This window comes from Monodelphis domestica, chromosome 8, assembly GCF_027887165.1.
Source record: "Monodelphis domestica isolate mMonDom1 chromosome 8, mMonDom1.pri, whole genome shotgun sequence".
Lineage (NCBI taxonomy): Eukaryota > Metazoa > Chordata > Mammalia > Didelphimorphia > Didelphidae > Monodelphis > Monodelphis domestica.
Genome location: NC_077234.1, coordinates 33,518,447 through 33,534,285, shown reverse-complemented (window position 1 = coordinate 33,534,285; position 15,839 = coordinate 33,518,447). Strand labels below are relative to the sequence as shown.

General features: G+C 45.1%; 2 protein-coding genes across 15 annotated transcripts in view; one reads left to right on the top strand and one right to left on the bottom strand.

Annotated features, from left to right (window-relative positions):
* Window positions 1-1,215: 1,215 nt before the first annotated feature.
* On the bottom strand, window positions 1,216-1,515 carry LOC130455749 (ADP-ribosylation factor-like protein 6-interacting protein 4). Its single transcript, XM_056806812.1, has one exon. The coding sequence runs from the start codon at window positions 1,513-1,515 to the stop codon at window positions 1,216-1,218; it is 300 nt and encodes a 99-aa protein (XP_056662790.1).
* Window positions 1,516-1,525: 10 nt separating this feature from the next.
* Window positions 1,526-15,839, top strand: part of TNIK (TRAF2 and NCK interacting kinase) — a 443,964-nt gene continuing 429,650 nt past the window's right edge. For all 14 annotated transcript variants that reach the window (XM_056806807.1, XM_056806811.1, XM_056806809.1 and 11 more), the window contains exon 1: window positions 1,526-1,658. In XM_056806807.1, coding sequence (XP_056662785.1) covers window positions 1,602-1,658 — 57 coding nt within the window. In that variant the 5' untranslated portion in view covers window positions 1,526-1,601. The remainder of the gene's footprint in view (window positions 1,659-15,839) is intronic.

Genomic DNA, 15,839 nt, shown 5'->3' with positions numbered 1-15,839 from the left:
GCAGTGAAACGCGGACAGAAATTTAAATCCAGGGTAGGAGCGCCAGCCAACCGGGGCTGTCACAGGTTCCTGGCGCCTAGGGCTGCCCCTGGGAAAGGAGAGTTCTCCCCGGTAGTGGGCATTTCCCCTGGGGGATTGTGGACACTAGCAGCCCAGAGGGTTGGGGAGAGTGAGGAGATGGGTGTCGATTTCCCCTTCAGGGCTGAGCCCCGGCGGACATCGTCGTTGCCTAGGCTTTTTTGGGGAGCTAGAGAGTGACCGTGAGCAAGGGGCTAGGGCGGGCGGCTGACCCCCATCCTGTTGCTTATGCAAATTTTAGCCTTGCCCGGCTGAGTGGCCTGGGCGCTGCCCTAGCTTCTGCAATTGCTCCTTTTCCCCCCTCCCGGACTCGTGCAGCCCTCTAGGGGAGGCCGATCCCACCCTAGTGCCCTCCCCGCCTGCTACATCAGTCCTTATATGCACCGGCTGCTGCGGCGGGCCGGGCTACTCCAACCCTGCAAATAATCGTGGGGGCGGGGGGAAGGCTCCTATTTATTAGCATTATTTCTTAAGATCAAGGGGATGTATGTGGACCCTGATGTGGAACCCTAAGACACGGTCCGATTCCTGGTGAAGAATCTGTCTTTTTTGCTGCAATGTCTGCCGCCCCCCCCCCCCCCCCCCCCGACTCCCCAGGCTCCGCAGAGATAGGATTTCTCCCCTTTCCTCTGACAGCCCCCACCCCCGCTGGCTGGATGCGCAGACACGTTCCGTCAGCTCCAGCTCAAGAAACAGGGAAACGTGCCGGGGGCGTGGAGGTGGTGGTGCTGCTGGAAAGGGGTGAGAAGTCTTCCTCTCCACCCCTCCGGCCCCCCAGGAAGGCTGGTGCAAAAGACTGGGTCAGGAAATGCTGGCTATCTTGAGCTAGTGGAAGCCACGCCTCCTCCTCCTTCTCGTCGTCGTCCTCCTCTCTCTCTCTCTCTCTCTCTCTCTCTCTCTCTCTCTCTCTCTCTCTCTCTCTCTCTCTCTCTCCCTCCCCCTCCTTCCCCTACCCTACCCTCTCCCTCCCTTCCTCCCACCCCCTCCGTCTTTTTTTTTTTTTTACTCCTCCCAGGAAGCTGTGATAGACACTTCGGTGCGGCGCTCTTCCCCCCATCTGAGTGGAGGAGTTGAAGTGTCTCATTATAACAGCCAATGCAGCCGCCATCCACGCACCAGCAGAAAAGCATGTCCCATTTAAATACACCCACGCAGCCTCGGCTCCCTTAGCAGCGCAGCGCTGCCGCCCGGGCCGCTCGCAGGAGCGGCAGCAGCAGCAGCCCACTCGCGCCTCCTTCTCTTCTTCCTCCTCCTTCTCCTCCTCCTCCTCACCCTCCTCCTCCTCTGGTTGCTGCTGCTGCTGCTGCTGGGGCAGGGCGCCGAGCCCAGGCTGACTGCCTGGCTGCTGGACCTTGTTCTCTCGGCTCGCTGCTGCTGCTGCTGCTGCTGCTCCGGCTGCTGCGGGAGGGCGCTGGGGGGCGCGACCCCCGCCCGCATGAAGACCGTCCGCCCCTAGAGCCAGGGGGCATTTCAGGGAACTGCCGGGGCGCCCGGGGCTCCGTTTGCCCGGCGAAGAAGCCAACATGGCGAGCGATTCCCCGGCTCGCAGCCTGGACGAGATCGATCTCTCGGCTCTGAGGGTGAGCTCGGGCGCGCTCGGCGCCTCCCTTCTTTCTCCTCCCGCGATCTGGAGGCATCCATCCTCAGTGGAGCGCCGCCCGGGTGGGGGTCGGGAGCGGCACGGGGAGGAAGAAGGCTTGGGGCTCGGGAGGGACTCGCTCCAGGGTACTGAAGGATGCGTCTCCCAGTAGGCTCATGGGCTGACGGATGGATGGACTGGGGTGCCGGAGATGTGTGTGTATGTGTGTGGGGCAGCTCACGCCAGCGTTTGCCTTTCCCATCGGTGCTGTGTGTACAACACCCAGCTCGCCCTCCCGTTTCCGTGCGTGAGGGCCATTGGAAGCCACCTGCTCCCGGATGCCCACCCCTGGCTGGCATTGGGCGAACGATGGAAGGCTGCTCGGAGCAGTTCCCCTTGGCCGTGACTACAATAGTAATCCGTGCTCCGAAGGGCTTCGAGCTCTCTGAGGCTGTTTGCCAGGGGCTGCTGCATTTGGCATACAGTTCCAAGTCCAGGGTCCGATAAATCCCCCCAGTATGTATTTCTACCTGCCACCTGACATTAGAACCGGGACCACAGTGAGCTCTGGGTGGCAGCAGCCTGGGGAGCTAGCCTTACGGCTAGGACAGCCATGCCAGACTTGTCCATACAAACATTTCCCCTCGCCTTGCCTCGCCCTCCCCGCCGAGCTCCCCATCTAGCTTCCTCCGGGGCGATCTCCTAGGTTTGCTCACCCCCCTCCCCCATTCACCTTTATTTATGCTTTAACTCCGCCTTAGCCCAGGCTGCTGGTCGGAGCCCATTGATATTTCAGTTTTATGACAAGATTCAAGCCTCGAAAAGGGAGGTCTTTCCCCTCCGCTCTACAAGATTTAAATCTGAGTGTGAGTGTGAGTGTGAGTGTGTGTGTGTGTGTGACCTGGCAATTCACCTTCTTGGGGAAACTCACTCAGATGCCGAGTCTCTGTATTGACCAAGACATCCCTAAGATAGAATCCATTTTGCTGCCGCCCGTGGTTTTTAACATCGAATCTCCGAAACCCCGATGCTGGCAGGATGTTTTCTTTTCTCCCTCCCCCACCCCCAGCACTTGAAGCTGAGGGGTTTTATTTTCTTGCCATTTTAATGAAACGCTGCCTACTGGAAAACTGCTTGGGGGTGGAGGACTTTAAAGGAGAAGGAGGAGAAGATTGGGGGGCCAATTTAAGAAATGCTCATTAGCTTTGCATACTACCAAAATAGCATTTCCCAGTGTTTGATGGGTCCAGGGTCATGGAGATAGAATGGGCAGATGGAGGACCCCAAATGCCTCTGGCTGGGGATAAAGTCTGATGTCCAAGGGATACTAACCTTTGCTTTTTTTTTGGGGGGGGGCATTGCTTTATAGCCTAAGCAGCTCTCAGTAAATCCCCCCTCTCTTTTCATATATTTTAGAGCTATTACTGTGATGGAGAAAATCTTGGCACATTTTCTTGGAATAACCACTCACTTGAATCATTCTCTCTCCCTCTCTCTTGTCTCTGGCTCTGTCTCTCTCTCCCCCACCCCCAACTTTCCCTTCTAATTCTTTTGGGTGGGGGGGGGTAGAGGGAAGCTGTGACTGAGAGCTGAAAGTCTGAAGGAGTAGACCTAGCCTTTGCCAAGAGGTGACCATTCAGACTTGAGCTGGGAGGGAAAACAAAATCTCATTCACCTTTGAACATCTGAGGGGCTGGGGAGCCCTTGCCCTGGCACTGGATGGCATATTCAGAAGGGACAGCCCCCAGCGACCACCTTCTCAAAGCTAAGCCACCCTGAGGAGCTTCCAGCCAGGATTTTCCACCTTTCTTTGCCCCCCTTTTTTGGCTTTATAAAATGCAGCTATTCCTATGTCCTACTTTCTGCACCCTTGAGTAGTGTGGCTGTAGGAGAGTGAGTGGCGGCAGCGGCTTAGCAGTTCAAGGTGCTGAGAAAATGGGAAGCGGGTATCAGGGGCTGAACAATGGAAACCACATGTGCCATTTCCCTCAGGAGAGCCAGTGATCCTCTGGAGGCAGAGCGTTGATTTTCAAGTTGAGGGGCCGCGTGCCCGTCTGCTGGCTCCCAGGGAGGGTTTGGTACAGTCCTGAAGGAGTACAGAACCACCTTGCCAGCAGCCATAACCGCTGGGTAGGGCTGGCCTGATGCTGGCTGGAGTCACATTCTCCTAATCCGCCTTTCTTGCCTGTGCATTTCAGAATGTCCGGTTGGGATCCTGGGAAACTGACCAGCAAGCCCGCCCGAGGCTGGCTGCTCTGTGTTCCTCCTCTGGCACACTGCCAGGCAGGGGTGGCAGGAAGGATGGCAGTAGCAAAGGTTCAGGGAGGAGAGCTGGGAGGAAGGAGGACTGGCCAGGCAGGAGTCCATGGGAGAGCCAGCTTAAGCAGAATCAGGATGCCAAGTTGCCCCCAAGCCAGAAGGATTCCTCTGGGGTCACCAGGAAAGCTCTTGGGCAGGAGAAGGATTAGAAAGGCTGATCCTGCTGAGACACACTTGTCCTTGCCTGCCCAGATGAGGAGAGGTGGAGTCCTCCTGCTTTGAGAAACTGGACTTGTTATTAGGCTGTCAGAAAAGCAGGGCCATGTTGGGGTTCCTCGAAAGGCTGCCAAGGTCAGAGGCTTTTAGGCTGGTTTGGCTGCAGTGCTGCCAGCCCCCAGAGATTCTAAGGCCCCTTTGGATTTGCATCCTGGATGGTTCGCGGAGACCTGTACTCTGCCCTGGGAGGGGGCCAGATGCCTAGTGCCCAGGCCTTTCTGTGAGAGCCCTCCATCCTCTTCTTGGCTCCATATTGTCCTCAGCTGGCGTTCCCAGACTGGAACTGTGTCTGAATTCTCCCAAAATAGTAACAATGCATAATTTAAAGGAGAAACCTCTTACAGCTACTATCATTTACATTATGCAGCATTTTGATGGTTTCTAAGTGAGAGAAGAAGAGGATTCCTATTGAGTTCGAAGATGGATCTGCTGTGCTTGACATATCTAGCATTGATTGGCGGAGGTCACAAGGGTCATCGATAGAATGGAAAATGGCTGTGGTTACTTAGAACAGTCGAGGCAGCTGTCTGAGCCAACCGTCTCGCTCTCCTTTTTTAGACTGGGGAAGAAACTGAGTTTCAGAGAGGTCAACAAAGGCCACATTCTGAGGGGGAAGAGCCTGGATGATCCTCTGGGTCTCCCAACACCAAGTACCGAGGACTCCCCATTCCCCACAGTGGCTGAGTTTGAGTCAGTCTGAGCCCAGAACATGACAGAGGAATCATTTGACAAGGTTAATGCAATTTCAGTCATTGGAAAGAGGAAAATGCCTGATTTCAGGACGATCATATGTGTACCAGATGCCTTAAATCTGCTAACTGACCCTAAATCCTGACCCATCCTCTTCCCGTAGGCAGGTGAATGATTAAACAATGGAGAATGGTTGTTCTTTTCGCAGAGATCTCTGGGGAATGATGACTTTATAGCCCATTATCCCAGCAATCAATGTGTGTTTTGTGTGTGTGTATGTGAGTGCACGTGTGCTTATACACCCACATACATCGACATCGCTATGACTTTTGTAGGTAAGGCACAGTGCATAATACATATATATTATATCTATTTTATATAATTTATATATTGATACCCAGGTTTGGAATCATGTCACATTATGTCTTGATTATGTCAGCTTAGAGGAAATTTGTTGCTACTCTGCTTCTATGTTAAAGATGACCAGAATCTCTTCTTCCTTCCCTTTCTCCCTCCCTCCTTTCTCTTCTTTCCTCCCTTCCTCCCTTCCTCCCTTCCTCCCTTTCTTTCTTTCTTTCTTTCTTTCTTTCTTTCTTTCTTTCTTTCTTTCTTTCTTTCTTTCTTTCTTTCTTTCTTTCTTTCTTTCTTTCTTTCTTTCTTTCTTTCTTTCTTTCTTTCTTTCTTTCTTCCTTCCTTCCTTCCTTCCTTCCTTCCTTCCTTCCTTCCTTCCTTCCTTCCTTTCTTCCTTCCTTCCTTCCTTCCTAAAATCTATACTTTCTACCTTAGAATTGATACAGAAGAGTGGTAAGGGTTAGGAAATTGGAATTAAGTGGCTTACCTATGATCATATAGCTAGAAAGTGTGAGGCCAGATTTGAACCCAGGACCTCATGTCTCTAGGCCAGGTTCTCAATCCACTGAGTCACTTAGCTGTCCTGATCAGAATCTTTCCTGAAATGAGCACATTAAAAAATACAAGCACCAAGGTTTTAATGTGACTTTCCTACCATCAGCATGATGCTCTGTTGAATAAATGAATGAGTATTGGCACAGTAGGAAAATATTCTAGGTTTAGAGTAAGAGGGCCTGGATTCAAAATCTGTATCTGCTATTTTAAAAAAAAAATTCTATATCTTAGACAAATTACCTCTCAGGGCCTTAGTTTTCTCATCTGTAAAATGAGGTTAGATTAGATCATCTCAAAGGATTTTTCTAACTCTAAATCTGTGATCTGAGGAACATGAGACAAAATGTGTCATTTGTCCCATTTCTTAGTGCATTGAACCTGGACAAGTCTCATTGTATCTCTTTTGTCCTGCCTACTTAACACTAGGCCATTGGGGGAGATTTTCACCAAATGAACATGACTGGAAATCCCTGAGACCAATGTAGATATAATTTATATAATAGATATAATGTAGATATAATTTATAAGGGGTTGTGTTTGTGGTGGTTATCATTCTTTAAAGTGGGAGGGAGGAAGTGTGGTCCAGTGGGTAGAGTCTGGGCTCCTCTGATCAGTCCCTGCATGGGACACTTTCTAGCTGTGTGACCTTGGGCTACTCCCTGATTCTCCAGACAGCTCTCAGTCCCTTCCCCAGGCCAGTGGCCATCCCATGTCCTCTCCTTGTCCCCATCTCTTCCTGACTCCTCATTCAAACCGACATCTCCTCTGGCTGCAGGTTTCTTTTAGAACTGGAAGGGGGTGGGCAGGCTAGTGGAGATGATGCTAATGAGCAGAGCTCAGGACTGGAGTTGTGCTGAATGACCCTAGCCAAGTTGTTTCCCTTCTGCCCCCTTCTTTGCTCATATGGAACAAAACCAGATCCGTAGCGCTTTTCTCAGAGGGTGGGGATGAAGCTTAAATGAAATAATGCTTGTAGAACAACTTGCCAATTTGTACTGCAAACAGTACTTTTACTGTTTGAGTCCGTTGTGACTTACTGAAATGTGGCAGGAAGAACACAGTGAGGGATAAGCGCCCTTTCTTTGGAGTTCCAGTGGGGGTGGGAGCGAAGGCGGTTAGAAAAAAAAGGGAGAGAAGCACAGATTTGAGAACTGGTCATCTGATCCCCTGCATTTTCCTAGAAAGAGACCTTACAGGCCATTTAGATCAAGCCTCTCATTTTAGAGAAAGGAAGTGACTGCTGGAGAGTGAAAAGAATTTAACTGAAGCCACCCAGAGGCAGTGAGACCTGAGTTCAAATCCCACCTCTGACACTCGCTGTATGACCCTGGGCAAGTCACTTATCTGTTTGCCTTAATCTACTGAAGAAGGGAATGGCAAACACTGTCTTTGCAGGGTCATGAAAAGCTGGGCACCACTCAACAACAACAACAACCCTAAAGTCACATAGACAAAAATGGGATAGGTAGATTTGAATTCCGGGTCCTATCATCTTAAATCCTATACCAAATGCCTCCCAATTTATAGTGTGAGGGATTAAAATTGATATGCCAGTATGTGGAATTTGGTTTTCTTGACACTCAGTTCTCTTTTATTTGTTAACAACCAAGGCCATTTTCAGAGGTCATAGAATCTAGAATAAGGCTTTAGAGACTTTTACTATTTTACAGAAGAGGAAACCGAGGCAGTTGAAATGAGATTACGAAGGATTACTAAAATTACGAAGGGAAAAACTGGCAGAAATGCAGAAGAAAAAAAGCTAAAGAGGGTACCGTAACCTCCCAGAAAACAGAGTCTACCTGTGAAAAGGTAGGAAAAATGAGCAAACAAGGACAAACACTTATTATTCCATCTAGTGCAATGAGCCTGGGCTCTTTGACATAGTCTTAATTTCGACAGCTTTAGGAGGTAGGCAGCAATGACGTTATTGAGGTGGCTGATCCTTTATGAACAGAATCATGTCCTATCCAGGTTTTCATTATAAATATGACTCTGTCCCCTCCTGAAAACATCTGTGAAAAGCCTTTTCTTGGCATCCTTCGGACGCCCAATGACATGGCGGGTTATTCTGGTCTTTATAGCTAAGAACATACAAATCCCATACATGACCCTGTTAAGGATTCCTTTTTAACTAGTGGAATCTCAAGCCCAGAAGGTAAGGCAGGTTGCCTTGAGCCACGCTGCGTAATGACTCTCTTAGGAGGCCACGGGGCATTTTTAAAGGAAGAATTCCCAGGCTGGCTCTTCCAGCAAAATCTCCCATTGGCTTGGCCCTTTGTTAATTCAGTGGTTTTCTGTCCTGTTGCTGGTTTCTTTCTTTCTACCTCTGTCCTGAAATCAGAAATTATAGACTCCTTGTCTGGTCAGCCTTCCCTGTACAGTGATGGAGGGACGATGGCTCGGTGCCTAAAGCAGAAGCCGAGTCCTGATAATTGAGGGTATAAATGGGTCTACTCCAGGCAAAGTCACTCTATGACCAAGAGCCATATGAAGGCGAAGGTGAAGACTTGAGTGCGAAATATGGCCTAGAACTGAGTTGTGCCTTCTGGCTCGGTGATGGAGCTGACCAGTTAATAGGAGGACCTGATCAGATTTGGAGGAATATAAAACTGAGGAGATTCCAGTGATGTTTTTAGAAGGAAATTTTATTTGGAGCCTAGAGTACAAGCTTCCTTGGAGCCCGTGGTAGTGGTGGTGGTGGCGGCAGTGTGGCACTGAAATGGACAATGTTGGATAAATTCTTGCCATAATCCCTTCCTTCCTTTCTCAGAGAAGATTGTTTTCCCTTTAAAGAACAGTAGATTCCCAGCCCAGAAATTTCTAGACCCAAGTTGTCACCATTTATCTCAAAGGAGGGTTTTAGATTTCTTCAAAATATTTATGAAAATAAATGAAAATTTCCTAAATATTTAAGCTGTAGGGACTGTGGCACAGGGTGAAGTTAGAGGACTTGGTGTGTGGAGACTGATTGATAATGATTATAAAAATGATTTGAAATCTATTAAAATGGGCATGTCAGATGCTAGTATAATGATCACAGATGATCCATGCAGCCTGTGAACATAGAAGAAGAACTCTTGAAGGACGAGTACTGATTTTACTAATTATTACTAGTATGACTTTAGGCAAGTCACTCTACTTTCTGAACCTAAATTCTCCCTGTAGGAGATCTCACATAAGCAGAAGGAACTGGAAGCTCTAAAGAGGTAGAGGGAGAACTTCTGGCTGTGTATGACAGGCATGGATAGGGGTTGGAGATCAACTTGGACAAATACACAGAGGGTGGAAATGTAAGGCAGAGTGCAGGGACAGCAGGTAGCCTGGAAGCTTGTGTGCATGAAGAGCGTAAATGAGGTCAAAGTCAGATTGTGAAGGACTTTAAAGGCCAAGGTGAGGAGTTTACATATTCTTTTTTTTTAATTTTAAAAAAATTTCATTTTTTTTAAACCCTCACCTTCCATCTTGGAGTCAATACTGTGTATTGGTTCCAAGGCAGAAGAGTGGTAAGGGGTAGGTAATGGGGGTTAAGTGACTTGCCCAGGGTCACACAGCTGGGAAGTGTCTGAGGTCAGATTTGGACCTAGGACTTCCCATCTCTAAGTTTTCATATTATTCTTGAGTCAATAGGGAGCCAGTGCTCCTTCTTGAGCAAGGAATGACATGGTCAGACTTGTTTTAAGGTTGGAAAAAAATAAAATTAGGGGGCTGTTGCAACAGTCCAATCAAGAGGTGTTGAAGGCTTAAATTAGAAGGATGGCTATGTGAACAGAGAGAAGGGACAGCCTGGAGAGATACTCTACAGGTAGAATTGACAAGACTTGGGACCTAATTAGACATAGGGAGTGAAGGAGAAAGCAGAATAGAAGATGACTTTAGGATGTAGCTGGGTGACTCAGTGGATTGAGAGTCAGTCCTAGAAAGGAGTTAAAATCTGACATCAGACACTTCCTACCTGTGTGACCCTGGGCAAGTCACTTAACCCCTACTCCATAGCCCTTAGCATTCTTCTGCTTTAGAACTCAAACACAGTATTGATTCCAAGATGGAAGATAAGAGCTCAAGAGGAACAGAAAGGAGATGAGAATGGGTGGCTACAAAGATGGTGGGCCCTTTGATAGATGTTTGGATGAAATGTGCATTTATAATTTATTCTTTTTATTCATTTTAAAGAGATCAGGACCATCTGTGTATATCTGGTCTGTAATTTACAAGGTGAGCTTTGGTTCCTTAAGATGGCACCCTGGATAAATGCCGAGATTGGCTTTGGATGGGGCCCAGTGGAAGCCTTGCTAGTTTCCATGGTACTGATTGCAGGAAAGAATGAATTTTCAATAGCTCCTTATTTATAATGACTGTTTTTTAATCAATGAGATTGGAAGTTTGGCAGTATTGAGCCGACTGATGTAGTTGATGGATCCAGCAATATCCTTTCTTTTGCTCTCAAATTCATCAGTGTGGTGGAGAGATGGTGGATTTCCAGGCAGAAGCCTGGATTGAAACCTCAGCTCTTTCCATTGGCTTCCCTTGGGCAAATCTTTTCATTTCTGTGCACCTCCGTTTCTTCTGTAAAGTGGAAAATTGGACTTGTGGGTCCCCGACATCTCAGCCTGAGCATCTTGGCTGCAAAGTAACTGTGTGTCTTTGGGTAATCTCCCCATTTCTCAGTTTCCTCCATTGCAAAAGAAAGGCATCAATTAGATGAGTGGTGTCAAACTCAGCTAGAAACAAGGGCCACCAGTCTTTTCATAAGGACCCCTAGGGGCCATATAGTGAACTTATAATGTTGGGGGCAGCTGGGTGGCTCAGTGGATTGAGAGCCAGGTCTGAAGAAGGGAGGTCCTGGGTTCAAGTGTGTCCTCAGATAATTCCTAGTTCGGTGACTGCGTAAGTCATTTAACCCTCTTTGCCCAGCACCGCTCTTCTGTCTTGAAACCAGCACACAGTATTGATTTAAAGATGGTAGAGAAGGGTTTGAAAATACCCAGGATTCTTAGCAGCCTGGCTCCAGCTTTCCTTTTCAAGCTGCTGATACATGACTCCTCCACATTCCAGCCACAGCCAGCCTTCCCTGGACATGACATTCCATCTCCTGTTCCTGTTCTCCATGCCTGCAATATTTATACTGCTTCCTCACCTGCCTCTGCAAATCCCAAACTCCCTTCCGAGCTCCTTTCAAGAGGCTCTCCCGATTAATACGCTGCACCGAGGCAGTCAGACCTGCACTTTAGGACTCTCCATTTGGCTTGGAGAGAGGAGAGGCTGGATGCAGGGACATAATTTAGAAGGAAAAGGTAACGAGGGAGTGAACCCTGAACTTTGTGGATTAAATAGAGAAAAAGGGATAGATGTGAAAAGCTGTGGAATTAGTATCGACAGAGATTTAGCAATTGATGGATTAGGAGACGTGGAAGAGTTAACATTTTTGTTTTCCAATGACATCTGACTCTTCCTGGACCCTATTTGGGGTTTTCCTGGCCAAGGTACTGGAGCAATTTGGCATTTTCTTCTGTAGTTCATTTTACAGATAAGGAAACTGAGGCAAACAGGATTAAGTGACTTGCCTAGAGTCACACAGCTAGTAAGTGTCAGATGCCAGATTTGATAAGTCTTCCTGACTCCTTTGCTCCAGCCAGCTGTCCAAGTGTAAGAATAGTAATAATAATAAACACTAGCATTTTAAGTAAGTTACCTGGCTAGCATCTTAGCAATAGTAAGCTGATCTGGGATTTGAACCCAAGCCCGCTGTCATCTTTTTTCCACTAGAATGGAAATTACCTTTTTGTCTATCATATGTTGCCTGGTGATATCTCCTCCAACCCCTTTTTAAATGGGCATCAACTGCTGTCCTTGACATCTCTACTCTACACGCATGCATTTCTCTTTGACCTCTGGTTTAGATCACTTTTGGAGAGAGTTTTATTTTCTATATTTCTTATTGAACAAAAGACCCTTCTAAAACAGAGAATGGTTCACAGTTTATCATCAAGATCTATTATTGCAGTTCGGTTTTACTCTGGAGAAAATTAATTGAATCAGGATATATAATATATATATATGTATATGATTAAATATGGAATATTGTGGAACGAACATATATGTTTATGTATATGTACATATATATGTCTGTCTGTGAGTGTCTCTACAGAGCCCAGAATTCCCAGGCAGGAGACCCCCGGTCTAAGCAACAGAGGGTAGCTCCCTTGGAGTTCTAGGATTAACACTCATCTAAAGACCCTTTTCTTAATTAAACTGTTCTGATATGTTTATATCTAGGGAATAAGTAGGTTCTGTGAGGTTCCATGATGGCGTGCTTGTGTCAAGATCAGTAACTACCTAGACAAGCAGGAGAACCCTCTGGAATTCTGCCAGCCAGGTTTAGATGGGGCACAAGAGAGGGCCAGGGAGTTCTTTCTTCCTGCCATGGTTCACCCTGGACTGATCTTGCTATGTCATCCAAAGGAGTCAACTGCAGGTAGAATCATTGCAGGACCTTTCTGGGATCTAGCTTTGGGCCCCCAAATGCTAGATTGCTTTTCCAGTGATTCACACATTACCCAGAAGGCTTGGACTTCTAGGAATTATTTAAAAATAACTCTAAATCTCTTGGGAGTAACTTTCAAACACCACAACTTTCCCTATTTCTTCCTTGTGATTTTTTAAAAAGCTTAATTAGCCAATTAGTTTGGGGCCTTTGGTAGCTCAGAGATACAAGCTTTTTCCATGAGTAGTCTCAATCTAGATTCTTAAACAGTTTTAAGATGAACATTGATTTCCTAAAATTTATACTTATGAATAGTTCTCCCCCTACCACCTTCATTTCTGAATACATCCTTCCCTTCTCTACTACTCAGTGAATCACCTGCTTTAACAAAGATTTTATTTTATTTTTATTTGAAAAATTTTATTTAAATAGTTTAGAATATTTTCCCATGGTTACATGATTCATGTTCTTTCCCTCCCCTTCCATTTGTAGCCAATGAGCAATTCCATTGAGTTTTACATGCCATTGATCAAGACCTATTTCCATATTATTGAAATTTGCACAAGTGATCATTTAGAGTTTACATCCCCAATCATATCCCTGTTGCCCAATGTGGTCAAGCAGTTGTTTTTCTTCTGCCTTTCTACTCCCACAGTTCTTCTGGATGTGGAAAACATTATTTCTCATAAGTCCTTCAGAATTATCCTGGATCACTGCATTGCTGCAAGTAGAGAAGTCCATTACATTTGATTGTGCCACAGTGTATCAGTCTCTGTGTACATTGTTCTCCTGGTTCTGCTCCTTTCATTCTGCATCAATTCCTGGAGGTCGTTCTAGTTCGCATGGATTCTTCCACTTTAACAAAGATTTTAAAGGATGAGAAAAAAGCAATTCTGTAAAACCGTACCACATGTAAACGGTAACTAATAGAATAATACATACAATATTCCAATTAGTTGATATACATTTATTAAATGCCTGCATTGTTATCTGGATATTGTGCTATGGGATGGGAATCCAAAGAAAGGCAAAAGACAGTCTTTGCCTTCAAGAAGCTGACAGTTTAGTGGGGAGACAACATTCAAACAACTATGTACAAAGAAGAAATTTATAGGTTAAATTGCAAAGAAGGGATGAAGATTCGCCTTCTCACCTCTTCTTAGGGCCAGTGTCTGTGTCATTCTAGTTTCCTGTAATTCAGTTTTTCTTTCTGTTTACCTTGTGGTGACTGTGAATATTTTCTGTTTCTCTTTTTGTCTGCATCCATTCACACAAGTCTTCTTTTGCTTTTCTAGATTACTCCTATTTGCCATTTCTTAGAAGACAGGGCTTTTCCATTATAGTTGGGTACCATTATTTGTTTGCTCTTCTCCAGTCAATGGCCATCTACTTTTATCTTTTCCAGCTCTTTCTCTGCTACCAGGAAAACTATTGCTATGAATATTTTATACGTGGAATCTTTCTGCCTTTAAACTCTTAAAGAATATAGAGTTTGATTTTCTAGTTATGATAGTTCTTCAAGGGTCTAGAGAGGGAAAATTAAGTTTTGTTATTTTCTAAGTGTGGGAGCTGGTGGATTGGGGACCCAATTTTCCAACTTTATAACAGCAACAGGAATAAAGATAATTGGCATTTACATAGCACAAGATTTTCAAAGCACTTTACACACATCTCATTTTAAAATTTGTTAGAGATGTCCTTAGAAAAGGAGAATAGTGATTTTCAGCCATATCTCCTTTAGAGATCTTATGAAGCCAGATTCAGTACTGCAAGGACCATAACATCATCAATGAGACTGTCTAATAGGAAGTAGCTGCTTGAAGGAATAGATTCTTTTGAGCTAACGTCATTTCTATCTAGCTTTTATCTATATGTGTCTAAGTCTGTGTGTTTGTTCCATTGTTTGTCCCATTAGAATGTTAGCTCACGGGGGCAGGGACTGTCTTGGTTTTTCCCCCTTTTATATCCTCTGTGTAGTGTCTAGAACATAGTAAGCCCTGAAACAGCTTGGTGATAACAGTGGATAGAACTCTGGGCCTGAATGCTAGAAGACCTGAGTTCAAACTTGACCTTAAGTATTAACTGCCTCAGTTTCCTCAACTGTAAAAAAGGTACAAAAACAGGACAAAATGAGATAATATTTTTAAAGCACCTGATGCATAATTGGTGGTATATAAATACTAATTCCCTCCCTTTCTCATCCCCTTCCCTAATAAATTGATTAATAAATAAAGAACACATAATAAATTGATAAAGGATTATTGATTAATTCATTCAACAAACATTTATTAAGTGCCTAGAACATGTCAAGTGCTGAGGTTAATGTCTGCCCTAGATTCTTGACATATACTTTGGAGTTGCTTGGGCAGATGAGGTCCACAGCTGGGACCCAGCAGGAAGCTCTAAGCCTGGTATTTCTTAGATGTGGATGATGATAACTGACATTTATTTTGCACTACTAAGTTTGCATAGGGCTTTACAGAGAATCATGGGATTTTGGAATCAGAGCTGTATGGGGACCTTGCACCTTGACCAAAAAAGCCGAGGACGTAAATGAAATCTATCCATCTCAGTGGCGCTCCGCCTCCAGGTATCCAGGCTTCTTGGCTGACTCGATTTTATAGCCCAAACCCACACTTAGCATTCATATAAATTATACCTGTTAAGGGTAATGGTTCAGAGCTACCAAGGGAAAGAGTTTGATCATTTCCACCCTCAGGTGGTTTTCAGCTGCCAATTATCAAATATTATAGTAAAGCCCATGGGTGGAGTCGTCTGTAAGTGTTAATTGTAAACTGTGGTTTAAATAAACATATTAATAATATTGGGCATTTATAGAGCACTTTTTCATCTTCAAAGTCCTTGCAACCATTAACTCATTAAATATCCTCTTTGCATATGACCTGGATGCAAATGTAGCTCAAATAATTCAGACTAGGAGCAAAAGAACAAAAAAAAATATATAGTTACTTTAAGGTTTTCCTTTGGGTTTGGGGGTCAGTGAATTTAGGATTTTATGTGAATCATGATGTTACAGGCTGAGCATCCTTCCTATTATTGATCACTAGGAATGGTGGGAATTTTTTAATTATTTGAATGCACAGAAATTCATTCTGATGTAGGGATTGGATTAGATCCCACAGTTGGCAAGTATAGGATTCAAATTCTGATATTGATCACTGTTTGGGAAGTATACTAATGATTCCTAAATAAAAACAATTAACTGTTTTTCTTTTAAATTTATTTATTTATTTAGAATATTTTTCCCTGGTTATGTGATTCATGGTTTTTCCCACCTCTCTTCCCTCCCCCTCCCTCAGCTGATGAGCAATTCTACTGGGTTATACATGTATCATTGTTCAAAACCTATTTCTATATCATTCATTTATAATAAAATGATCTTTTAAAGCCAAAACTCCAGTCATAACCCCATAGAACTACATGATTGATTGTATGTTTTTCTTCTGTGAAAAACAATTAACTTTTAAAGGAGATCTATCCCATGAATAGACCCCTGGGTCTGGAATTAGGAAGACAAGTTTAAATTTGATCTCATAGCTGTGTGACCCT

Excerpts from the sequence above, each read along its gene's own strand:
- LOC130455749 (XM_056806812.1), bottom strand. The coding sequence starts at position 1,515 with ATGCGGGCGGGGGTCGCGCCCCCCAGCGCCCTCCCGCAGCAGCCGGAG.